The sequence below is a fragment of the Pituophis catenifer genome, unplaced genomic scaffold, assembly GCF_029215685.1.
Source record: "Pituophis catenifer annectens isolate HBS135680 unplaced genomic scaffold, rPitCat1.0.hap2 SCAF_3, whole genome shotgun sequence".
Lineage (NCBI taxonomy): Eukaryota > Metazoa > Chordata > Lepidosauria > Squamata > Colubridae > Pituophis > Pituophis catenifer.
Genome location: NW_027256883.1, coordinates 103,473,764 through 103,500,349, shown reverse-complemented (window position 1 = coordinate 103,500,349; position 26,586 = coordinate 103,473,764). Strand labels below are relative to the sequence as shown.

The 26,586-nt window shown below is 44.1% G+C and overlaps 1 protein-coding gene across 3 annotated transcripts in view; it reads left to right on the top strand.

Moving 5' to 3' along the window:
- Positions 1-26,586, top strand: part of PDE4DIP (phosphodiesterase 4D interacting protein) — a 142,335-nt gene that overhangs the window by 14,608 nt on the left and 101,141 nt on the right. For all 3 annotated transcript variants that reach the window (XM_070940879.1, XM_070940878.1, XM_070940880.1), the window contains exons 3-13: positions 4,341-4,460; positions 10,216-10,308; positions 11,783-12,001; positions 15,871-16,029; positions 17,188-17,301; positions 17,832-17,969; positions 18,580-18,747; positions 19,050-19,244; positions 20,179-20,322; positions 20,945-21,026; positions 21,108-21,199. In XM_070940879.1, coding sequence (XP_070796980.1) covers positions 4,341-4,460; positions 10,216-10,308; positions 11,783-12,001; positions 15,871-16,029; positions 17,188-17,301; positions 17,832-17,969; positions 18,580-18,747; positions 19,050-19,244; positions 20,179-20,322; positions 20,945-21,026; positions 21,108-21,199 — 1,524 coding nt within the window. The remainder of the gene's footprint in view (positions 1-4,340; positions 4,461-10,215; positions 10,309-11,782; positions 12,002-15,870; positions 16,030-17,187; positions 17,302-17,831; positions 17,970-18,579; positions 18,748-19,049; positions 19,245-20,178; positions 20,323-20,944; positions 21,027-21,107; positions 21,200-26,586) is intronic.

Genomic DNA, 26,586 nt, shown 5'->3' with positions numbered 1-26,586 from the left:
GGGGATTTTGATGGGATTATATTCTGTGGAAGTCAGAGGGGGAGGGTTAGGGGGGGTTTGGGCGGGTTAGGGTGGGGAGTGAGGGGTGGGTTGGGGGGGGAAAAGTGGGGTGAAAATGTAATTGTAAAACTTTTGCAATAAAAAAAAAGAAAAATATAGAAGAAAAATGTATAATATACTTGCAAGGCTATTGAAATGAGAGAAACAGTGCACTCAAATCAGGCAACAGAGCAAGCTGGATATTCTTGTAGATTGCTTCTTACTTTCCCTTGAATTTGCATATATATATAATTATAATTATAATATAATTCTCTTTTTGTAGGTCTTTATGTGTATTTTTCTCTCAGCCAGGTTTTTCCTACGTAAATCAAGATCTTTATACAGCCATAGTTCAGTGAAATCTCATTCACTAGTTTCTAGGCTTTATCAGACATCAAACCAGCATTTTGCTGTCTGTTGTGAGACTTAAGGGAGACTAAGATAGATTTTATTTATTTATTTATTTTTAAATTTCTATACCGCCCTTCTCCCTGAGGACTCAGGGCGGTGTACAGCCAAAATTAAAAAACATGCAGTACAAATATTAAAAAAACAATTAAAGGTTATATAAATTTGGCCCAATTAAAACTCACTACCAATTAAAACATTTAAAAATTTCTTCTTAAACCAGCCCGGCTTGCTTGAAAAAATGGGTTTTAAGGGCACGACGGAAGGCACTGAGGTCTTGGATTCTCCTTATCTCTGGGGGCAGCTGATTCCAGAGGGTAGGTGCCCCCACAGAGAAGGCCCTCCCCCTGGGGGTCACCAGCCTACACTGTTTGGCTGATGGCACCCCGAGGAGGCCCTCTCTGTGGGAGCGCACGGATCGATGGGAGGTCGTCGGTAGCAGCAGGCGGTCTCGAAGATAGCTAGGCCCTATGCCATGGAGGGCTTTAAAGGTGATAACCAACACCTTGAAGCGCATCCGGAAGACCACCGGGAGCCAGTGCAGCTCGCGCAGGAGCGGTGTTACATGGGAGCGCCATGCTGCTCCCGTCACTACCGGCGCTGCTGCGTTCTGGACCAGCTGGAGCCTCCGGGTGCTCCTCAAGGGGAGCCCCATGTAGAGAGCGTTGCAGTAATCAAGGCGAGAGGTGACGAGGGCATGAGTGACTGTGCACAGGGAATCCCGATCAAGAAAGGGCCGCAACTGGCGAATCAGGCGAACCTGACAAAAGGTCCCCCTGGTTACAGCCGTCAGATGTTCCTCCAAGGACAGCTGCATATCCAGGAGGACTCCCAGATTGCGAGCCCTCTCTATGGGGGCCAACGACTCGCCCCCAATAGTCAGTGATGGAGTCAACTGACTATATCGGGATGCCGGGAGCCACAGCCACTCAGTCTTAGAAGGGTTGAGCTTGAGCCTGTTCCTCCCCATCCAGATCCGCACAGCCTCCAGGCACTGGGACATCACTTCAAGGGCATCGTTGGGGTGGCCTGGGGTGGAGATGTACAGCTGGGTGTCATCAGCGTACTGGTGGTATCTCACCCCAAAGCCACGGATGATCTCGCCCAGCGGCTTCACATAAATGTTGAACAGAAGGGGCGAGAGGACCGATCCCTGCAGCACTCCACAGATGAGAGGCCTCGAGGTCGACCTCTGCCCCCCTGCCAACACAAACTGCGACCGGTCAGAGAGAAAGGAGGAGAACCACCATAACACGGTGCCTCCCACCCCCAACTCTTCCAGCCGGTGCAGCATGATACCATGGTCGATGGTATCAAAAGCCGCTGAGAAGTCTAACAGGACCAGAACAGAGGAGCAACCCCTGTCCTGAGCCCTCCAGAGATCATCCACCAATGCGACCAATGCCGTTTCCGTGCTGTGCCCGGACCTGAAACCCAACTGGAACGGATCTAGATAAGATGTTTCCTCCAGGAATTGCGGAAACTGTCGCGCGACCACAATCTCAACAACCTTCGCCATGAAGCGAAGGTTGGAGACAGGACGGTAGTTGGCCAATATTGCCGGATCCAGGGATGGCTTCTTGAGGAGAGGCCTCACCACCGCCTCTTTCAAGACGGTGGGGAAGTAACCCTCACTCAACAAAGTGTTGATAACACCCTGGAGCCAGCCTCGTGTAACCTCCCGGGAAGCCAGTACCTCGTGTAACCTCCCGGGAAGCCAGTACCAACCAGGAGGGACACGGGTCCAGTAAACATATGGCCGCACTAAGTCTCCCCAAAATCCTGTCCACATCATCGGGAGTCACAGCATCAAACTCTTCCCAGATAACATTCTCAAGACTATTCCTCGTCACCCTGCCCTGATCTACCCAGTCAGAGTCCAAATCCCCCCGGATCTGAGCGATTTTGTCATACAGGTATTGTCCTAAATCTTCCGCCCTGCCTTCCAAGGGATCCTCCCGCACTCCCGGATGGAGCAGGGAGCGGGTTACCCTGAACAGGGCAGCCGGACGATTCCCTGATGACGCAATAGAGGCGGAAAAGTAATTAAACTTTGCCGTCTTTATCGCCACTAGGTAGGCCTTAATATGCGACCTTACCAGTGTTCGATCAGATTCAGCGAGACTGGCCCTCCAACCGCTCTCCAGGCGTCTTTTCCAGCGCTTCATTTCCCTCAGCTCCTCCGTGAACCAAGGAGCCGCCCGGGATCGGCACCGGATCAGAGGCCGCAAAGGCACGACTCGGTCCAAGGCCCCACCAGCTGCCCGATCCCAGGCGGCTACCAGGTCCTCGGCCGAGTCATGTGCTAGATCCTCAGGAAATGGCCCAAGCTCCATCTGCAACCTATCAAGATCCATCAGGCGCCTGGGGCGGATCCATCTAATTGTGTCCGCCTCCCTGCGGCGAGGGGTAGCGGTTCGAAGATCCAGGCGAAGGAGCGAGTGGTCAGTCCATGACAAGATTTATTTCTGACTAGTTTGTCTTCTTCAGTCAGAAAAAAAACTACTCAGAAATAGATCTACCTTAGTCTCCCTTAAGTCTCACAACAGACAGCAAAATGCTGGTTTGATGTCTGATAAAGCCTAGAAACTAGTGAATGAGATTTCACTGAACTATGGCTGTAAAAAGATCTTGATTTATGTAGGAAAAACCTGGCTGAGAGAAAAATACACATAAAGACCTACGAAAAGAGAATAAAATAAATATTTGACCTTTACAGGGGGAGACATGAGATGAGGGTGTGGCTAACTGAAGAAGACAAACTAGTCAGAAATAGATCTATCTTAGTCCCCCTTAAGTCTCACAACAGACAGCAAAATGCTGGTTTGATGTCTGATAAAGCCTAAAAACTAGTGAATGAGATTTCACTGAACTATGGCTGTATAAAAATCTTGATTTACGTAGGAAAAACCTGGCTGAGAGAAAAATACATATATATGTTTTTCTTCTAGCCAGGTTTTCCCTACGTAGCCAAGGTTTTTTTGTAGCTCCAGCTCAGTAGAATCTCATCTACTCGGTTCTGGGCTTTTTTCTTTTCTAACACCTAGCAAGCTCTCACTGCTAGGTGGGAGACCTAAATAGATCCATTTCTAGCTCGTTAGCTTTCATCAGTAGGCCACACCCATCTCCTCCCTGTAAAGGCATAGTATCAATTTTCTTACTTCTTCGTAGGGTCTATGTGTGTTTTTCTTCTAGCCAGGTTTTCCCTACGTAGCCAAGGTTTTTTTGTAGCTCCAGCTCAGTAGAATCTCATCTACTCGGTTCTGGGCTTTTTTCTTTTCTAACACCTAGCAAGCTCTCACTGCTAGGTGGGAGACCTAAATAGATCCATTTCTAGCTCGTTAGCTTTCATCAGTAGGCCACACCCATCTCCTCCCTGTAAAGGCATAGTATCAATTTTCTTACTTCTTCGTAGGGTCTATGTGTGTTTTTCTTCTAGCCAGGTTTTCCCTACGTAGCCAAGGTTTTTTTGTAGCTCCAGCTCAGTAGAATCTCATCTACTCGGTTCTGGGCTTTTTTCTTTTCTAACACCTAGCAAGCTCTCACTGCTAGGTGGGAGACCTAAATAGATCCATTTCTAGCTCGTTAGCTTTCATCAGTAGGCCACACCCATCTCCTCCCTGTAAAGGCATAGTATCAATTTTCTTACTTCTTCGTAGGGTCTATGTGTGTTTTTCTTCTAGCCAGGTTTTCTGGCTAGAAAAACACACATAGACCCTACGAAGAAGTAAGAAAATTGATACATATATATATATATATACATACCTACATACATACATACATACATACATACATATATACATACATATTGCTTTTTGTGTTTGCCTTTTCTTAAATATAAGAAATAAATATAAAAATTAAATTAGTGATATAAATTTATTTTTGGTATTCAGCAGCTCCATGACAAAGTGAATGAAATGGATTTTGAACTGAAATTTGTCCAGCATGCATCCAAGAAACAGGATCACATAATCCAGAAATTGAAAGAGATGTTAAAGAGCAAGGAAAATGAGGTTTGTAATTCTTTGAAGAATGAATACTAATATAGATCTAATGCAGTGGTGGTTTTCAAATTTTTTTACTACCGGTTCTGTGGGCATGGCTTGCTTGGTGGGTGTGGCTTGGTGGTCATGTGACTGGATGGACGTGGCTTGGTGGTCCCGTGACTGGGTGGTCACGTGACTTTGTGGGCGTAGCTTGGTGGTCATGTGAATGGGTGGGCGTAGTTTGGTGGTCATGTGACTGGGTGGGTGTAGCTGAGTGATCATGTGACTGGTTGGTCGTGACTGGTTGGTCGTGACTGGGTGGGCATGGCCAACTTGACATCACTCACGTCAAGGGTTAGGGTTAGGGATGGGACTTACAGGAGTCCAACTCCCAAAGTGCAGTGCTGTAAAAGACTCTCTCCCAGGCAAGAGTAGCTGGAGGGAGAAGCAGCAGCCACTGACCTGGAGAGCACATGATGGAGCCCTCCACCTGTTCTCTGGTGACCTGTTTTCTTTCCCCCGCTCTCTTGCTGGGAGAGAGAGTATTTTGCAGCACTGCACTTTGGGTCCTGGTAAGTCTGGAAAGCGCTGCGCCAGAGAGAAACAGGATTCAACCTGTTTCTCTCTGCCTGGCTCTTTGGATGAGACTTACACTTACAGGACCCAAAGTGCTGTGCTGCGAAAGACTCTCTCTCCCAGGCAAGAGCAGCAGGGGACAGAAGAAGCAGCCCCTGACCCTGAGAGCACATGATGGAGTCCTCCACGTGTTCCCCCATTCTTTTGCTGGGAGAGGGAGTCTTTCGCAGCACTGCGTTTTGGGTGCTGGTAAGTCCAGAAAGTGCTCCAAATTATTGTGGTCCATCCAGACCTGAAATGGTAAAACCCCCCTTTCAACAGATGCCGCCAAGTCAGTAGGGCCCATTGAACCATGAATGCTTCTTTTTCCCACATGGGTCAATTGCATTTGGTATCAGTCAGTTTCCGTGAAGTATTTCTTTCCCCCCGCATCACGCTTTCAAAATTAGAAAGCTACCTCGAAACAGGGAGAGAATGCGAGTGACCGACCCTTCTCTTTTCCCACCTCCGTTTTTCTTGCTCGGTCCCCAGCTCTCACTCCTGCCATCCTTTTTTCAGCTCTCTCCATAGAGTCTGATGTACGCTCCCTAACCGGGTTTTCCTTTTCCTGGTGTTTAGGTAAGAACCTGTTTGCTCCCATGTACATTTCTCCCAGGTTCTGCTGTCTTCTGCTGAACAGGGCTCCCGGTAATTTCGAAAATCATTAAAGGGCAGCAAATTATGCGAATTATTCTACACTGGTGTTTGTTAATCCATAAGGATTCTGTTTTATGGGTTGGTTTGTGTGATGACCCAGGGGTGTGACACAAAGGCAATACAGCCAGAGAACTGATATGAGTCCCTTTATTATCACCAACTGTGCCCCCAATGTCCCTTTCAATTCTCCAGCCTAGAGAGAGCTCTTCCACCAACCTGTAATAGTCTGTAATAGGCTGATAATACTTCAATCCCAAACGTTGTAAACAGAAAACTTTCAACAAAAAATCCAATAAGGCAAGACAAGGTAATTAATCCAACAGGGCAAGCAAAATAGGGAATTCCAGAAGTGAAGTAGCACAGCAGTAAATCAAACCAGTTGGGAAGATGCCAGAAATTCAGATAAGCACCAGATGAACTCAGCACAACCGGCCCTCCCATTTGCCTCTACTTTTAAACTCCATCAGCAGCTGTGCCTTGTAAAGAGGATCGGGTCCCTTTCCTCCCTTGTAAGACATGCAATGCACATTGCTCTCTTCTCCGTTCCTCCCTGCGCTGCCTAGGATGAGGAGGGGGTGGGCCTTGGTCTTCATCTGAACCCCCTCTCCTTTGTTCTCCCCTGCTCTGCCCAGTCTGACTTTGCACTTCCCCAGTTTCTTCCATAGCCAACAGATCCACTCTCTCACTCTCTGTCAGTTCTGTCTTTTCCCCTTCGGATTCAGACTCCGACAGGGGCATGACAGTTTGGATCCTTTTTAAAATTCATTCATCTTTTAACAATTGGCTATTGTCTGGGACCTCAATGAGGCAAATGAATAATTCTGTAGAGACCCAGCTTTCTCATCCTTTCTCTTTCTCTATTTTGTATGAATAATTTTATTAAAAGATTTTAAAAACTACAGAAATAAAAATATAAAAATACACACACATACACAAGTGGTACTGGTGAGGTTTTTAGCGAGCAGCGCAGGAAGCCAGACTTGCCTTCACAGGTATGTAAGCTTCCTCCAAATGGAAAAACACCAGGAGCAAGCGCGTGCTTCTTTTCTCTCGCAGGGGCTGCTCAGCCAGGAAGGGGGGGGGGGGTGCCCAATGCGGAGCTCCGCCACGGTTCTTCTCATCTTTAAAGGCCCCTCACCCTGCTGCGCCCGTCAGACACCCCCTCCCCCCTTCCCAGTTGAGCAGCCCCATGCGCAAAATGCCGAAAACAGGTTACTTCCTGGTTAAAACCAGGAAGTAACAATGTCCGGGTGGGTGGGCTGAGCCTCTTGCTGCCGCCGCTACCAGTTCTCCGAACCACACACCACTATTGCTACCGGTTCGGCTGAACTGGTCCGAACCGGTAGCATTTCACCCCTGGTCCACCACCCAATCAGTGGCTTCCCCGTCCATTGTTGACACCACCGCCATCATCATGTCCCACTGTGACGTGTACAGGGGGCCATATCGGTGTGTATGGTTTAAGACCTGCCCCAGAAAAAGGACCACCTTCTCTGGACTACTGTCAAAAGTAGCCTGCATGGTCGGCGGGTCACAACATCCCAGTAGTACAGGACCATGACTAGCTGAAGGCCCTGTTTGGGCAATGGGGGGTGGCCCTCATAGCCTGGAGGGCTCTCCCCCTCCTCGCGCTGCCCATAGAGGTGCCAAGTGGCCCTAGACACGTCAGGTGTTAGTCGTTGGACTGCCATTTTGGTCTATCCCGTGTCTCGTACAGCCTGGTTGTGCTGGCCACCCGAAAACGGCTGGCAACCCCCGGATGCTGGGGTTCATGGGAAGGGTGGCCCACCACAGCAGTGCTCCACCAGCCACTGCCATGCCCCAGGTCCCTAAAACCAGTGGCCTCAGGCCCCAAACATTTCCTGCAGCAACTCTATAGTCTGGCTGCCCACTGCGGTGGAATAGCTCCAGTCATTGTCTGATATCTGCTGCTCCCGCCACTGAATGAAATGGGCCCCAGAAGGGGTAAGCAGGGGATCCGGAGGTGGAAGGGCCCTATAGTCCCCAGCAGAGGTGAAATGCTACCGGTTCGCACTGGTTCAGGTGAACTGGTAGTAAAAAATGCTACAGGTTCGTCCGAACCAGTATTTCCGACGATCAGCTGTGCCGCACTAGCTAATCATCTAATAATTTAGCTCATCTAAATCGTGCAGCACAGCTGTTTCCCCCCTCGCTGTTCTACTTACCTTCTTAAGCCTTCTTTTTCTGCGTGAAGCATGCGTTTGGTGCACACTGCACATGCACACACAGCATGCATTTAGTGCACAGTGCACATGTGCATGCAGTGTGCATTTGGCAAGCAGTGTGCATGCATGCATGTGCAGCACGCATTTGGCACTCACCATGCATGCGCACACAGCGAACCGGTGGCAAACCTCGAAGGATTTCACCACTGGTCCCCAGTTCCCAATGGGCCCAGCCACCACGCCTCTGCTCCACTCTGTCCAGCCTCTGGTCGCTCTTGGATGGCTAGCAGCTTCTGTAGACCCAGACGTTCCTTTGGCCTGACATCCAGGGATGTCTCCCCAACCGGACCCGGTAAGGTCTCCAATATAGTAACGTCAGTTGTCGCTACCGATTCCTCTAAGTCCGCAGCCTCCAAACCCGGCACTGTACCTTCAGCCATGATGTGGTGGAATGAGCTGTGACTAAATTGTCAGGTTCTGGAAGGAAAAGAAGGATGCCAAACAGAATCCTGGTTTGCAACCTTTTTCTTTACACCTGAACCGGCACGAAGTGACCAACACAAGTTTACAAGCAGTGAAGTGAAATCCTAGTCAGAGCTACGTGCTCAGTGCTCCCCAAAACCTTTAAGCAATATGCACCGCGCCGCCCATACGTGCAAACCCAACCCCAAGTGACCCCTGTGGTGTTTGGAGCACAGGCATCCGCCTCCCAGCTGGGCTTGCCATGGCAAAGTGCTGCTCCGCAGCTCGGCTGTGATTACGTCATCACAGGCAACTGCCTCTCGGCTGTTCGCATAGCCGCCAATGCAGCCAGCTGCAGCTCAATGTGCAGGTGGTTCTGTCCCGGCCATGTGTACCACTGATGCTGCCACTTCCACCTCTCAGCTGATTCGGGAGGTGAGTGTTGGAGGTGTGGATGGTTGCGGTTCCCGTTGCTGCATCCCCTGCCTAAATGGAAGCCCTGGGCCATTAGGCATGCTGGGGCTGACATGATGTTAATAAGTTATATTGACAATAAATAGAAAAATATTTCAACACCATTTTTCTTTCACTAGATTTCCAATCTTTAAAAATGCAATGATTGTTGACACTCAGTAGGTATTCCATAAATTAATCAGGTGGTTTTAAGATGTCCTCTTATAAATAACTGTTTTTTATCTTCAAAAGGACATGTGGATTGAAATTTGATAGTGATGAGAAAAGTAAGGTCCTACATATAGCTAAGAAAAACCAAATGCATAAATATAGAACAGTAGTACCTGGCTCAACAGTAGCATTTGTGGGAGGCATCTAGTGGACCACCACTTAAGTATGAGCCAGCAGTGTGTGGAAGCTGCCAAAAAAGCTGATGCAGTCATAGGCTGCATTAACAGAAGAATAGTATCAAGACAAAGAGTACTGGCCAGAGGGCAGGACAAGAAGTAATGGGTGGAAGCTTGTCAAAGAGAGACCCAACCAAGAAGTAAAGAGAAATTTTCTGACAGTGAAAACAATTAATTAATGGAATATCTTACCTTCTGGGGTTGTGGGTGCTCCATCACTGGAGGTTTTCAAAAAATAGACTAGACAGTTATTTGATTGCGGTGGTACAAGGCTCCTGCCTTCTGATTTAACATTTTTATTGAGTTATAGAATATTGTAAAATACAAAAGCAAATAGAAAAGCAGTGGGGGGGGGAAGATAAGTGAGTTAAGATAAGAAAAAGAAAAGAAAAAGAAGTATTAACTTCTGACTCTCCCTGTTACAGTAAAATAAGGCATTAACATCAAATCACAACTTTTTGCTTTTTCATAATAATATGAACAAGCTATTTCTGTAAAGATCTATCAATCTACTTGGTAAAACCCAAAATCAAAGTTTCATTCTTTTCCACATCAAACACGAAGTTCAGAAGCAGTCTCCATATGGAAACAAAAGTACTTATGTTCTTTTCTTTAATCAAAGTAGTCAATTTTGCCATTTCAGCCAACACCATCAACTTCTGCAACCAGTCCATAGTAGGAATCAAAGTGTCCTTCCATTTTTGTGCATACAATAGTCTTGCTGCTGTCAACATATATAATAACAAAGTTCCAATTTTTTTCTACAATTCTTTTTTCATTAGGAAAAAATTTTTAAAAAAAGAAAAAGTTCTAATTTTATTTTTATCTCCATTTTCAAAATTTTCTGTATTAAAATATGAATCATACTCCAAATTTTATTTTGCTTTATCACATGTCCATTATAGATGATAAAAGTCCCTTCTTTACCTTGAGCTGTTTGGGTTTTTCTCCTGTTTCTGGTATACTTTCTGATTTCAAATTGCTCGGTCCTGTTTCCTGTAGTGTGAAGAACTAAATCATGTAATTCATAACCAGAATGAGAAAATAATCAAACTGCAAGACATGCTACATAGGAAACAGCTTAGACAATTACAGGTATGGCTTTTACTTGAATTTTTTTACAAATTAATGTTTTTGTTTATATCTCTCCAAAAATTGGAGTTTATATTAATTTTTTTGAGTTTTACAAGATGATTAACCCTAATAATGAATGCTAAAGATATAATGTATACTAAAACTGTTTCCCATTAAATTCAAAATATGCCAGCTAAAACATTTCTAGTATTAACACAGATGATACAGTAATATATTATAAGATGCAAAGATCTTACTTTTCCCAAGGAAGTAGTTTAAATAATTGAGTACTTTGGAGTAACTCTTTACCTGCTTATAGCTAATAATTAAGATGAACAGATAGAACAATACAATAGTGATCTGCTGTCTACAGTTGAAAATCTGCAGCAGAAAGAAATATATTTCTAGTTTAAGAATAATTCAGGACTTCATAATGTTAAATTGTGTTTGAAAATGAAACAATTGTAAGATGTTGTAAGTCATCCGGAGTCACCTATGTGTGAGTTGGGAAGCTAAAAAGTATAAACAAACACAAACAAACAAACAGGCATCCAAGTTTATGACCTAATTCATCAGTATAAGGCTTTGAGGCATATATGGGTTGCATTATACAAGGGTAGGGAGAAATGTGTTTGGCTACAGCCTTGAAAATCTTAGCAGAATGGGGACAGGAGAAAAGAAGAAGGGGACAGGAGAAAAGGCAAAGAACACAGGAACATAGCTGCATATGATAATGGAAGGAGTCATGAGCCAGGAAATACTAACTCTAAATCTCTAGTTTTCAGTGATAGAGAGATGACATCTCAACAATGACATCTGTAGGTTCCAATGTTTACACAATTGCGTTCAGAGGATGGATAACAAACAGAAAGAAATAGAATCCTAAAATGGGAAAGCAACAATGATTTCATAGATATTTAAAAATGTAGTGAGTTGAGAATCATGATTAGAAAGTAGAAATCAGAGAATATTAATTATTCAAAGAAATAGACCCAATATTATCACAGTAAAGGTTTCTCGACGTACAGCCATTCATTTAATAATCATTCAAACTTATGACAGCACTGAAAAAAGTTACTTATGGCTGGTCCTCACACATGATTATTGAAGTATCCCTCTGATTATGTGAGCAAAATGTGTGTGCTTGGCAACCAGCATAAATTTATGATGGTTGCAGCATCCCAAATTCATTTGGGGACTTCCGATAAGTAAGTCAGTGTGAGTAATTTGCATTCTACTACTTGGACTACAGCAGCAAAAATCAAAATCATGCATGACTCACTTAATGATCACATTGCTTAGCAACTTAATGATTGTATCACTTAGCAACAGAAATTCCAGTCCCAATTATCATCATAAATCAATGAATACTATGATCTCTGATGTCGTTTATTATAACTCAGAATGCATAAAACCTATGATGATGTCAGCAATTTAATGACCAGTGATTGCTTAAACTGCCTCTGTTCTGTTTTCTACTTTTGAATCATTTTAGAACTTAGAGGGCTGTTCTTCATTACAACAGAAACAAAAGATAGCATTTCTTGATGTACAGAATGCTCTTTTCTTCACTCAGTTGGAAATGCAACAATTGAAATATGCCCAGCAGCAAAAGGATCGACAGTTGGCTGAGGCTAAAAGGACCAGTCACTTTCTAGAGACAGCTTTGCAAGAAGAACAGCTACAGAAAGAAGCAGCTTGGAGACATAATAAGGTATGATTTTTGAACAATTAACTTTAGCAATAAAGGTGGAAGATACCTTTTCTGAATCATCTAGATCATAATCAGAGGAGAGAAACATAAACCATATTGTCAGTGCATAATCCTCCCAGTTAGAGAAAAGAAAGGAAAGGAATCTCTGTAGATTTTACTCCACTGGTTGTTGCCAACTATAGAGGGCAACGCTCACCTCCATTTTGAAGCCATGAGCCAGCACTGTCTGAAGATGTTTCTGAACTGGATGCAGTATTCTAAATATGGTCTCGCCAGTTCACTGTAAAGCAGTACTGTCACTTCTCATTATCATAATACTATCCCTCTGTTGATGCAGCCTAGGACTGCATTGGCTCTTTTGGCAGCTGCAGCACACTGCTGGCTCATACTTAAGTGGTGGCCCACTAGGATACCTAGATCCCTCTCACAGTTACTACTGTTGATCTAGGTACTGCCTACTCTATACTTCTGTATTTGGTTTTTTCTGCTTAAGAATCTTGCTTTTCTCTCCACAGAACTGTATCTTGTTACTTAGGGCCCAGTGTTCAAGTCTTTCATGGTTCTTCTGGATCTTGAGTCTATCTTCCAAACTGTTAGCAATTCCATCCAGCTTGATCATAGGCAATGAGTTCCACTTATGTTGGGGTATCCTATTGCATGCTTCCCTCAGGTAGTTGTAGTTCCATTGAGGACTTCCATTTGCTGAGTATGATTGGTCAGCCAATTGCTAATCCACCTGGTGGTGGTTCTGTCCATCCTATATCTTATAAAGAAGTAGATTGTGGTCTACTTTGTCAAATACCTTGCTGAAGTTCAAGTATACTATGTGCATAGCATTTTGCTAATCCACTAATTTAGTTATTTTATCAAAAAAGGAAATAACATTTGTTGGGCATGATCTGTTTTTAACAAATCTACTGTCAGGGTTCCAAATAATATACCCATAACTAGCAGAACTCCGAGGCAAGCAGTTTCCTCAAAGAACAAGTTTATTGGATATATCATATTGGCAGAGGCTGGTGAAAACTAAAGGTTCCCATGGTTTTCACCTAATTAAAAGTAAAAGTTTTTTCCCCTTTCCCAAACTATCAGTCACATAGTCCAATCAAAGTGCTGTCTGGTTGCTTGGAAACCTCATTCCTCTTCTCTTCAGCCACCTATGGGAATGTTCTTGGTTCTCAGGGGAAACTATTTTGTTTTGGCTACAAAACCCAGCTATCTCTATTCCCCCCTCCCTATCCCTCAGCACCATTGTGACAACACTGACGCCTCCAAGTTGGCCTCAGTCAGGCTAGCTTCAGAGTTGACATCTACACTGGTTTCTAGTAATCACCTTGTTTGTTTCTAGGGTGCTCACAAATCCTCCACTTGATTAACTTTTCCAGGATTTCTGGATCCATTTTTCTCCTTTTTTTTTTTTTAGATTGGAAGCATATCAGCTCTTTTCCAGTCCTCTGTTATTTCCCCTGTGTTACATAAGCTTCAAAAGATTATGTTCAATGAGTCCAAAATTACATCTGCCAGCTATTTCAGCAACTGGATGTAAACCATCTGGCCCAGGTGTTTTAACAGATTAACAGAGCTGGAAGGGACCTTATAGGTCTTCTAATGCAACCCTCTGCCCAAGAAGAAGCCCTGGTAGCGCAGCAGACTAAAGCACTGTTATTAACATCAGCTGCCTGCAATTACTGCAAGTTCAAATCTCACCAGGCTCAAGGTTGACTCAACCTTCCATCCTTTCTAAGATAGGTAAAATGAGGACCCAGATTGTGGGGGCAATAAGCTGACTTTGTATAAAATATACAAAAGTATGAAGGCTATTGCTTAACGCGTAAGCCGCCCTGAGAAGGGTGGCATATAAATCATTTTTTTTTTAAAAAAAGGAGACTCTACACCATTTCTGACAAATGGCAGTCCAGTCTCTTCTTGAAAGCTACCAGTGATGAAGCTCCCACAACTTCTGAAGGCAAGCTGTTCCATTGGTTAATTGTTTTCACTGTCAGAAAATTCTCCTTACTTCTAGGTTGAATCTCTCCTTGATCAGTTTCCATCCATTTTTCCTTGTCTGGCTTTTGGATGCTTTGGAAAATAGCTTGAAACCAAACTCTGTGGCAGCCCCTCAAATACTGGAACATTGCTATCATGTTTCCTCTGGTCCTTCTCTACACTAGACTAGCCATGCTCAGTTCCTGAAACCGTTCATCGTATGTTTAGCCTCCAGTCCCTTAATCATCTTGGTTGCTGTTCTCTGCACTCATGCAAGTGGGAATGCACACACGTGCTTGCCCATCACTTCTGTGGCCCAGTTGGGCCCAGGGGGTGGAGACCCCTGGTCTAAAACGTTAATCTGACTTGATTTAGTTACATGTGGTTGCATGATGGTGAAATAGTCATTCTCTCCTAAAGTTCCTAAAACTACTACTCCCTCAATCATCTTATCCCTATTATTAAAAATTAAGTCCAGTATAGCTGTCCCTCTAGCACCTTCCTCTATCTTTTGTATGTCAAAGTTGTCAGCTAGGCATGTCAGGAACCTAGTTAGGAATTTAATTAGGAACCAAAGTTGTTAGTTAGACACATCATAAGAGCATGGTTTTTTTAAAAAGGCATTATTAGGGCATGTAGTAGGTATTAAGTAGTAAAGAATCAACAATTTTTTAGGAGAAGATAAAGGGTATGGCTTTCAGAACACTATCTTAAACCAATGTGAGAAATTTTATCTTCAAGAGATGGCAAGGCAGTCTACATTTATGAAAACATTATTATCACATCAAACTGTTTCAATGCTTTCTGCTCAGGTCATTTATTCAGCTATAACTTAACCAAGTTTAAATTATTGGTTGAAACTAATATCCAATGGGTTTGGGGCATTTCTGACTCAAGGATGGTTTTAATTTATCCTGAAAAAAGGCTACTTGTATGCATGATGTGTACAAGTTTGAATTACTTTCTTGGGAATTAATTTCTCTTATGACTATGTAAGGTCCGGCTGTACACTTAAGCCCTCAGTGAACCAAAAAGAAAAACTTAAATGGAGGTTTGAATAAGAATCAACATTTAATCTTTGATCAAAGACAAAAGGCTGGGTAAAACCATTCCAAACACATACAAAGAGATATGTATATGGGAGGGCTCATACCTTCAGAGAAGATGTGACCTCTTTTTATACCTTTAAAGCACCAGTTAAGTCCCCAACTCTGGCCCCTAATTTATGTTTGTGTATTCTTTGTTGCCCTGCAAAGGAATCTAAACTTCCAATTAGTCTTATTTTAAGCATTTCTTTGTTTACTTAATTGGCCACTTAGCCCCTGGCTCTGGAAGACAAGATCTTATCCAGATCAAACATAAATTAGGGCTGAGGTGTAAATTATCCCTTTGTTGATCGCTGTAGTTCCAACAGAGATATGTACCATGCTTTTAGATGGCACAGAAAGAGATTGATATGAGTTCAGGTCAAATGGCAGGGACATACGTTTGACAAATACCAGATACATTTCAGAGGCCTAATGACAATATGTTTGTAACAGGAGATACAAATAGAAAGGAATAATATATGTGATACAAATACAAAAGCACAATATATATGTTACAGGAACCTAATGATTACAGAATAACAAGCTTTTACTAAATCTAGTATATCAGTATTTTATATTCTATCTTTATTATTGTTTCCCTATAACTAGAATAAGAAACAGGCAAGTTGTATGATTTTCTGTTTCTCCCTTATTTGATTTAAATATTTTTGTCTTATCTTGGGTTGTAATTAAATGTATCATTCCCTAACATAACTCAATTTTTCTATTATTTGTCATGTGAAGGGATTTCTTTTCCTAATTTGCTTTAAAGATAATGGGACTTGTTTCTTTCAGGAATTCTTTGCTACTCTTCAGCATTTAAAAACAAATCTACAGAACAAGAGCATGCAATGTTGTACTTTAGAAAAGGAAACATTTTTGAGGATGCACAGACAAGAGCAGAAAATTAAGGATTTGACATACAGTCTAGCCTGCAAAGAATGGCTTCTACAGGTAAGGAGAAGACAGAGATGGGCTTTTAAAGCCATCCTAGGAGCTTAGAGTGGCAGGAGAAAAGAGGCCAAAAAGTTTTATTAATTAAAAATTATAATCAATAAATGCCCAAGAGCATATTTTATGGATCCTATTCTACTGAAGAATAGCCTCCCTAAATCACTTCTAAAGTTTTTTTGTTTTGTTTTGTTTTACTATAAGGGAAAATCTTTCCAGCCATATATATAATGTGTACTGTAGTTTGTATCAGGTACTGGAATATGATAAGCAGCAATGTAGTTCTAAAAAGAGAATTGAGCTTCAGAGTTTAGCTACAGATTGCCAAATAAAATGGTGAGAAACATTATTAAAACAATATATTTTATTTACTTTATTATATTTTATTATATTTTATTTACTTTATTAAAACAATTATTTGGCTTCTATAAAGTTGGTACTCTTTCTTATACAGTTCTTAAGAATTTTTGAAGGGGTCAGGTATATGCATAGATAAGCATCTAGTAAACACTGTTGATAGGACTTTTAAAAGACAAATTGTAGTTATCAAGGTATAGTCATCAATTAAAAGCTTTCTTTAGAGAATGGTACTTCTTTCAAGAGAATAAAAAATGGGGGTGGTTCACATTTTGAAGACATTCTTTAGTAATGTGCATTAGGAGCAGTGCTTTTTACCTTATTTACAAATTATAATTAAAGACAGGAGTAATATGCTAATATCTAATTACTCTATTAGGATAATTAACTTGAAATTGAAGTTTGAAGTACTCTAAAAACTGGGGGAAATGATAAGAACTGAATTTTCCATTGTATTTTGACAAGTATAGCGAAACATAAAATTATTTGTTTTATTAATAAATGTGTTTATATCTTTTTAAAATGGAAATTCCCTAATTATCCACAGAAATATATAAAACTAGTAAAACAATTCAGTCAATTACAAATTGAAACTGTTAACAGTAAAAATAATCACTGTTTATTTTGTTTTACTTTTACTTTACAGTGAAAATACAAATTTTGTATTGCATCTTGAGGAAAATGTATTAGGTCCTGAAAAGACTATGGAAATCAGTAGCTACCCCCTGGTGCTTTCTAATAGAAAAAATGTATACATTTTCTTATAGATTATTGATGATTCTGATATGCCTTCCGTTTTCCTAGGAATCTAAGGATCTTTTAGAGTATCATCAGAATTTGGACAAAACGTCTACAACTGCTGATAAAATGGTACAGAAATTGCAACAACTAATTAAAGACAAAGACACTGCCCTGGAGGTGCTTGCAGAAACTTCTAGGAAAATCTCTTGATTATTAATTTTTGTTTATGTTTGGGATAGACTTTGAGGCAGTGTACTATTTTTCTTTCTATGTGGGATATAGGAATAAGATGTCAACTTATTTTTTTAAATTAAGTGAGTCCTGTGTTTCTCTAATTTAGAGATATGTAAGTCAGATTCAAAATGGAAAAAATACTGTTGGGGCATGAACATGTTTACTGCACCTGCCAATTGCACCTTAAAGAAGCTGCAGCTTGAATGGTACCGGTAGCTGCTTGATCCCAAGAAAATGCATATTTGCAACCTTCTCATATCAGTGTCCCCTTAAGCTGAATACATATTTTCCTTGAGCGGCACTGCTATTATGGAAACCCAAGAAAAACTAAAGCTTATTTAAGAATTCCATGACAGTTGCAGCAAGACCCCAGTCTGAGTATTTAACTTTTTGCCTTTCGTTATTCATGCAATTCTTTCTGTGTGTGTGTGTGTGTGTGTGTGTGTGTGTGTGTGTGTGTGATTCTCTTGTAGCAAGCCATAGGGGAGAAGTTCTCTGCACTTGAAGATAGTGAACAGGAATTGAACCAGCTTTATTTGTCCATAAAAGAACAAGATCATGATCTGAAAGGTCTACAACAAGTTATTTCTGGCAACAAAGCTACTATCCAGGTAAATTGCCACCATAAGGGTAGTTGCTCTGGTTACTTTATAGGCCGTAGTTTCTAATAATTAGATTGAAAGTAAAATGCAGTTGTTTTTGACAACCATGTCTTGAGGGTAAATCAAAGAAGTTCACACCTAATACTTAATTTTTAGATCAGTTCTATATAGGTAAGTCGATAGTTTATCAATCCTGGCATGCCTATCCTGACTGTGACATTTTGTAAGATCTCAATACTAGATTAAATTCCTTTTTTACTATATATAAATTATCTAAGATTGAATAAAACTTTGTAAGCTGGGAAGACAATCTAGTGTTCTGAGTTATTTTGGACTGAACTGCCATGAATGCCAGCCAATATAGCCAATGGTTGGGGATAGCAGAAGTCGCAGTCCAAAATAGCTGAGGGTATTAAATTCCCTTCTTCTGCTGTAAGAAATAGACTTGGGTGGGTACAGCATGTTTGCTTCATGAATAATTTATCTTTTATCCTAATACGATTGGCTTTAAAACTATAAAAAAGGGATGGAATTAATACTGTTTTAGACCTCAGGAAATTCAGAAACAGATTTGATTTATTTATCTTGAGCTATTTGTTATTCATGTTTACCTTAATAGTGTCTAGAGAGCTTGCTAAAAGCCAAGGACCTGGAACTGGAGAAGCTATTAGCAGCCAACCAGAATTTGCAGTGGCTGATCAAGAATATAGAAGCAAAATCTCAGAAGTGGCAATCTGAACAAGAAAGGATTATCCAGAAGCTTCATGACAGAAACAAAGAAGTAGAGGTAAGACTTGTGATTCAGCTTGTTAGTAAAGAAGCTGAAGAAACAGGAATCAACCATTCAAGACTTGTGGAATAATTATGTTATCTTAAGATTGAGACCACAGTGGCTGGGATGCATAAGATATTATCCCATTTTGTTAAGTAGATTTTGCAGTGGTGCAGATATGGTTTAGGCATTTTGCTATCTTTTTTTAGTATGCTGCTGATGGAGCATTGTTATTAATGTTTTCCAGTTAGGGCAGCAGCAAAGCTATAGGGGATAGAAGGCTGATCTCGTCCAGGCTTATCTTTCTGTTACCTCAGATCCTTTCAGCAACACTGCTCTGCAATCTGGAGCCTGGACAGAGGGACACCTTAGAAGCCCTGCACCTCCACCTTCAGCAAAAGGATCAGATCATAAAAGAATTCCTAAGGGACAAGAACCAGCAAGTTGTAGACCCAGTAGCTGAGCTTGAGGAGTTACTTCAAGCATGGAACACTAGAGAACAACAAAGTTATGTAAGTGGGACACTGTGAATGAGTGATCATAGAATCACAGAAGGAAAGGGGGAAAGGAATCTTGCACATCATCTAGTTTAGCTTCCTGTCTAGTGCTACATCTTTCTCTATAGATGGCCATCCAGCCATCTTTAAACAAGATGGCCATTCTTGTTTGGATCGTAGGAAAACTTATTCATTGGTTGAGGAGCCTGATACAATAAAATCACAATAAAACCAAGAATCTTATTGATGAAATTTCACCATTATTCTATTCCTGGAGTATTCAGCAGCAGTTTCCCAAGTAGTCTTCTGGTGGAATGTCCACAGGTCCATAGTCTGGCTGTCATTCTAACAGAACCTGTTCTCATTAAATGGGAATTTGATGTTATTTTATTTACTTTTTATAAAAAACGCTTTTTTGTGAACTGAAGATTAGTAAAAAAAAAAAAAAACTTGGAAAAACGGGCTATGAAATATTGTTTTTCTTCTTTCTGTCTGCTTGAATGAATGAAGAAGGTAGTAAATGCATGTGATAGTGTATTTTCATCACCTCTCAAGAAGGGTGCTGTGACTATGGTACCCATTCTAAAAATAAATTCTTTTATGTTGCTGATTTGATCATAAGGCATAGGTTCAGGGCCTTTTCTGTGATGTAAACAAAACATATACTGGTATTAAATACTTTTGGCCTTTTTGCATGCATCTTCTCTTTCATTTTTTGTAAGCTTTTAAAATTTTGTTTTTGACTGCTGATTTTTAGTTTCCTAATAATTTTGACTTCTTTTAAAGTAGTGATGCTCAAAAATATTTTTATATTTTTCTGTAAAATTGGGAACAAATTGTCTGGTCAATAAGTATAGGTATGTATGTAAATATACTATTGAACATTTTTATTGTGTGACCCATTTATTAATGCTTTCCTTTCTCTCTTCTGGCCTTGTTGTATAATTAGATATATTCCAAGAAGATTGCACAGGTTCTTATAGAGAAGAATTCTGAACTGCAAATTCTGAATCAGCAACTGATTAGCCAAATTCCTCATCAGAAAATGGAGTCGTCTATTGTTCAGTTTGTACAACAAGAGGGCTCTATTGATGTAAGAGTATTTGGGTTTATGAGACAGCACAGTTAGACAGATGAATATCAGGCAAGCCACAGATGGCAAGAGGCAAAAGCGGTAGTTTTATTATATAGAGGTGAAGCTTGAATGAAAGGAAAGAGTGGCAAGGGCTAAACAAATGGTAATTAAAAATAGAGATATGTATCTAAGCAAAAGTTTTGGGTACTAGTCAACGTTGTTGCCCTTCAGAATGTATGTAGAATAGATGATTTGAATAGTAATAGGTCCATCTTTGAAAAAGGGGAAATGCTATGTAGGTCTGTCAGCTTCAATCAATAAAGGAAGCCTTTCTAGAATAAGCTAATAAATGGTTGGGTTATGGACAGTTGAAACAGTACATTAATTATTTGGAAATGGCATGAGCTTATCAAAAATAAAGTACACAAAACCAACTTTACAGGTAGTCCTGATTGTCAGTTCATTCAGTGATCAAAGTTGATCAAAGTTACGATTAGACTGGAAAAAATTGGCTTACAACTGGTTCTTGATGTTAGCAACATCCCTGTGGTTAAGTGATCAAAATTTGGCCAGCTCACAGTTACAGCTGATGCCAACCACTAGCCTTTAGTAAAACAAGTATGCACATTTTTATTCTAAGGCACCAAAGCAAGAAGATTCTAGCATGAATATCCCAGCCATGCTTTCTAACAGAGATGACAGTAAATTCAGGAGGGATAAAGGTTGGTCCATAAACAATTTCTGAACAGTCTGATTCATCTGTTATATAATGTTTCTCTAAGATTACTTTACTTTATCTTCAGATGATTTGCAAACAACTGCTAGACTTGAGAGGGAGCTTACTAAAGCAAAAGAGGAGCTTGAATTGTTGACACAAAAAGAAAGAGAAAGCACAGTAAGTTCAAGGAATCCTGAGATATCTACAGACCACTTTTAACACATAAAAACAATTTACTAGTTGTACAGGTAATCCTCAAGATATGACTGCAATTACAGTGGCCCCTTACAAGTGATGATGACTGTTAAGAGAAATGATATCATTTAATGACACTCATATCCTGCTCTCCCTGGTACAGCTGTTAAATGAATACATGGGTCGTTAAGCAAAGCATAGGTACCTTAGGAGGTGAGGGAGGCCCTGGGAGGCCCAATGCAGGCCACATGCAAGTTATACAGATGCTACAGCATGAGCCTAGGAAGGCCAGGGAAAGAAGTTGTAGCTACCCCAGTCTGGCCCAGCAGCACAATAAAAAAGCCACTTGCCCAGGAAGCAAAAAACACCTGGGAAGGTTCCACAGTGGAGCATGAAGCAGCCATCCACCCCCTCCCCTCCCCCAGAGCGAAACACCAGGGAAACCTTGGAAATGTTTGACTTTATGTGGGTGGAGGGAGCTGCTTCTCACTCTTTTTTTTTTAATAAGTTTTATTGGTTCCCCTCCCCCCCACATTTACCCACATCTTTTTTGAACAGAGCATTGGCCATATCTTATCTTATACAATTAATCAAATTCAAATACATTTTACTCAATTACTGTTTTTGCCAAAATCTTTTTCCCCCCTTTTTTATCATGTCTCAATATTTCTATGCTTTCTTACATAAACAACATCTTCATTTGCCCTTAAATTCTAATTCTAATTCCCTGTGATCCGGGTGATCCTCGGGGGGGTGATTATGGCTCCAGGGGGCCTCTGGAGGGCTGAATTTCGACCGCTGCAGCCCTGGCCCAGCTGGAGGAGTGTTGGGGCTCTCTGTTGAGGGGTCTCCGGCCTCTTAGAGTGTCCTTGAGGCTTGCGGAGACCGTAGGACGGCGAGAGCGGCCCGAAGGAGGAGGGCGGCGGCGGATTTTCCTTGCGAAGGCGGCAGAGCCAGGATGACGGCGCCGGCGCCGCGGCGGCGGCGATGCAGCACCCTCGCTGGGATCCTCGCCAACCCAATCCGCCCTGGACATGTGCTAGGGGCGGAGAGGGGGGCGAGGTAGGGACGGGGAGGCTGGCAGCGGCGGCGACGGTGATGCTGGCGGCGTGGAAATGGCGGCCGCCGGGACAAGAAAGAAGCCGCCATAGTTTGGTGCGTGGGAGCGTCGGAGAGGTTGGCAGCCGCTCACTGGCCGTTTTGGATCTCCTGGGCGACCGTGGGGCGTTGTTTTGGCCCCTCGGTCATCCCAGAGGCCTCCATGTGGACTTATGGAGGCTGGGCGAGGTTGGGCGAGGCAAGCAGCATGGCTGCAAAGAAGATCTGGGAGGGGCCAGGGGAGAGCTGGACTATGACTGAGGGGTTTTCCCCCTATGGAGTTTGTTGCCTCTGCTCTCCTTTTCGCTCTCCCCCCCCCCTGTATGTGGTGATGTCATGCTGGATATGCCTGCTGAACAATTCATCTCCAGGTCTAGGTGCCATCTTGACCTCCCCGGAGGTAATGACGGTTATGATCTCCGCTATTTGAGCCTGCTTGGACTTTGTGGACTGACCTGATCCCATTCTTTCCCTCCATTGAATGGAGGTTTACATCTGGGGATTCAAGTCGTGGTGGAGTGGGTCTATAACTACTGTCTCAATTCCGGCCTTCTGGACGATCGTGGTTGACCAGCCGCCGTGAGAGGGGGGCTGGGTCACCCCTGCCGGATCGAAACAGCATTTTACTCCCGCCATTGCCGTGAGAGGGCACTGAGGTCTCACATGCTCCAATGGAACTCTATTGAAATCTGGCATTCCACTCCTTCTGACTGTGTTAACATCAAATTGGCCCCTGGCTATTGGCCATGAATTATCACCTCCCTTGACGTTGATGTATTCGGGGAATGACCTTCGTGCCCTGCGAGACTCCCCCCTCTCGCAGGCTTGGCCCTCTTCGTTATCGAGGGCCTATCTTGATGACGGGCGTTGGAGCCCCGAGAGATGGCATGCGGCTAAGAAGAGTTTGAGGGGTTTTTTAAGTGGGTTTTTTAGTGGGTTTTTAACAAAAATTTTAAGGGGTTCGGGGGGGATTAGGGTGGGTTCTGGGGGAAATCCACTGGGTTCAAGACCAGCCTTAGCGAAGGGCTGCGACACTAGGGACGCAGAACCGGAGGTCGGGGAGGGGGTTGGAGTTCGATTTGAAGAGGGCTGTTCCATCAGCATAGTGAGTGGGAGGGGCAGATATGGCGGAAGCTGGGGACCATATCATGTGCGGGGAATGCGCACTCGCTATCTTAGAGCGATTGCGCACTCCGGCCCCCAATGCTTTTCTTGTTCCCCAGGCTGTCCAGATTCTCAGGGCCAGAGCCTCCGGCTGATGCTGTGCAATGCCAGGTCCGTTGTTAATAAAGCCCCCCTCATTCACGATCTTATTCAGGAGGGGGAGGCGGACCTGGCGGGCATTACGGAGACCTGGTTGGGCCATGAGGGGGGAGCCCCCCTCGTGGATATATGCCCACCAGGCTTCCGTGCATTTCATCAACCGAGGGCTCAGGGCAGGGGCGGGGGGGGTGGCGGTTATTATAAAGGAAGGTCTAGATCCAAGGGAGACCACTGTTCCACAGATAGCCGGATGTGAGTCCCTCTTTGTGAAGTGGGGTCATGGAGTACAGATGGGCTTGTTGGTCACGTACCTGGCTCCCTGCCACGTGGCAACGGCCCTGCCCGAGCTCCTTAACGTTATAGCCGAGGTGGCGGTGGCTACCCCCAGACTTGCCATCATGGGGGACTTTAACCTGCCATCCATCGGTGAAACGTCTGAGGTGGCTCGAGAGTTCATGGCTTCCATGACGGCCATGGACCTTACTCAGTTAATTCATGACCCCACTCACACAGGGGGACACACTCTGGACTTAGTTTTTGTCTCTGGTCAGTGGTTGAGTGGCCTTGATATAGGGGATATAGTCATCGAACCCTTGTCATGGTCTGACCACTCGCTCCTTCGACTGGACTTTCTAACCGCTGCACCCTGCCGCAGGGAGGCGGGACCGACAAGGTGGTTCCGCCCCAGGCGCCTGATGGACCCTGATAGGTTCCAGATGGAGCTTGGGCCATTTCCTGAGATTCTGGCTCATGACTCGGCGGAAGACCTGGTGGCCGCCTGGGACAGTGCGGCTGCCGGGGCCTTGGACCGAGTCGTGCCTTTGCGGCCTCTGACCCGGCACCGAACTCACCTAGCTCCTTGGTTCTCCGAGGAGCTTAGAGAGATGAAGCGCCGGAAAAGACGCCTGGAGAGTAGCTGGAGGACCAGCCGCTCCGAATCTGACCGAACACGGGTGAGGTCTCATATTAAGACCTACCTAGTGGCGATAAAAGCGGCGAAAACTAGCTATTTTGCCGCTCTTATCGCGTCATCAGATAATCGCCCAGCCGCCCTGTTTAGGGTGACCCGCTCCCTCCTCCATCTGGAAGTGCGGGATGACCCCTTGCAGGGTCGAGCTGAGGATTTTGTGCAATATCTGTATGACAAAATCGCTCAGATTCGAGAAGGGCTGGCCTCTGACTGGGTATGTCCGGACGGGATGACTGAGGCAGGTCTTGAGAGTGTTATCTGGGGGGAGTTCGATCCTGTGACTCCCGAGGACATGGACAGGATCCTGGGACGGCTGAACGCGACCACATGTTTATTGGACCCGTGTCCCTCCTGGTTGGTACTGGCCTCCCGGGAGGTGACGCGAGGCTGGCTCCAGATGATTGTTAACGCTTCTTTGGGTGAGGGGGTCCTGCCGGCCGCTTTGAAAGAAGCGGTGGTGAGGCCCCTCCTCAAGAAGCCCTCTCTGGATCCGGCTGTTTTGGCTAACTATCGTCCAGTCTCCAACCTTCGCTTCGTTGCGAAGGTTGTTGAGAGTGTGGTGGCGCAACAGCTTCCCCGGTACCTGGATGAAGCTGTCTATCTAGACCCGCTCCAGTCCGGCTTCCGGCCTGGGCACAGCACGGAAACGGCATTGGTCGCATTGGTGGATGATCTCTGGAGGGCCCGGGATAGGGGTCATTCCTCTATCCTGGTCCTGTTAGACCTCTCAGCGGCTTTTGATACCATCGACCATGGTATCATGTTGCACCGGTTGGCGGGGTTGGGGGTGGGAGGCACCGTTTTGCGGTGGTTCTCCTCCTACCTCTCCGACCGGTCGCAATCTGTGTTGACAGGGGGGCAGCGGTCGACCCCGAGGCACCTTGCTTGTGGGGTGCCACAAGGGTCGGTACTCTCGCCCCTTCTGTTCAACATTTATGTAAAGCCGCTGGGTGAGATCATCCGTGGCTTCGGGGTGGAGTTCCATCAATACGCTGATGACACCCAGCTGTATATCTCCACCCCAGGCCACCCCAATGATGCCCTTGAAGTGTTGTCCCAGTGCCTGGAGGCCGTGCGGGCCTGGATGGGGAGAAACAGGCTCCAACTCAACCCCTCCAAGACCGAGTGGCTGTGGCTTCCGGCGTCCCGATATAGCCAGCTGACGCCATCGCTGACTATTGGGGGTGAATCACTCGCCCCCACGGAGAGGGCTCGCAACTTGGGCGTCCTCCTGGACGCACGGCTGTCCTTGGAAGATCATTTGACGGCCGTGGCCAGGGGGGCTTTTTATCAGGTTCGCCTGATACGCCAGTTGCGTCCCTTTCTAGATCGGGACTCCCTACGCACAGTCACTCAGGCCCTCGTCACCTCCCGCCTGGACTACTGCAACGCTCTCTACATGGGGCTCCCCCTGGGGTGCACCCGGAGGCTCCAGCTGGTCCAGAACGCGGCCGCGCGGGGGATCATGGGGGCGACGAGGCGCTCCCACGTGACACCTCTCCTGCGCGAGCTGCACTGGCTCCCGGTGGTCTTCCGGGTGCGCTTCAAGGTGTTGGTGACCACCTTTAAAGCGCTCCATGGCTTAGGGCCGGGGTACTTACGAGACCGCCTTCTGCCACCAATAGCCTCCCACCGGCCAGTACGCTCACACAGAGTGGGCCTCCTCAGGGTGCCGTCCGCCAGGCAATGTCGGCTGGCGACCCCCAGGGGGAGAGCCTTCTCTGTGGTGGCGCCTACCCTCTGGAACACCCTCCCCCCAGAATTACGCATAATAACAGACCTCCGGATTTTTCGTCGGGCCCTAAAAACCTATTTATTCCAACAAGCTGGGCTGGCTTGACCAAATTTTTTAATTTTTAAATTGATTTTAAATTGGAAATGGTTTTAATTCGGCCAAAACATTTAATTATTTTAAATAGTTTTTTAGATTCACCATGTTTGTATATATGTCTTGTTTTTACCTTGGCTGTGCACCGCCCTGAGTCCTATTTTGGAGAAGGGCGGTATAAAAATTTAATTAAATAAATAAATAAATAAA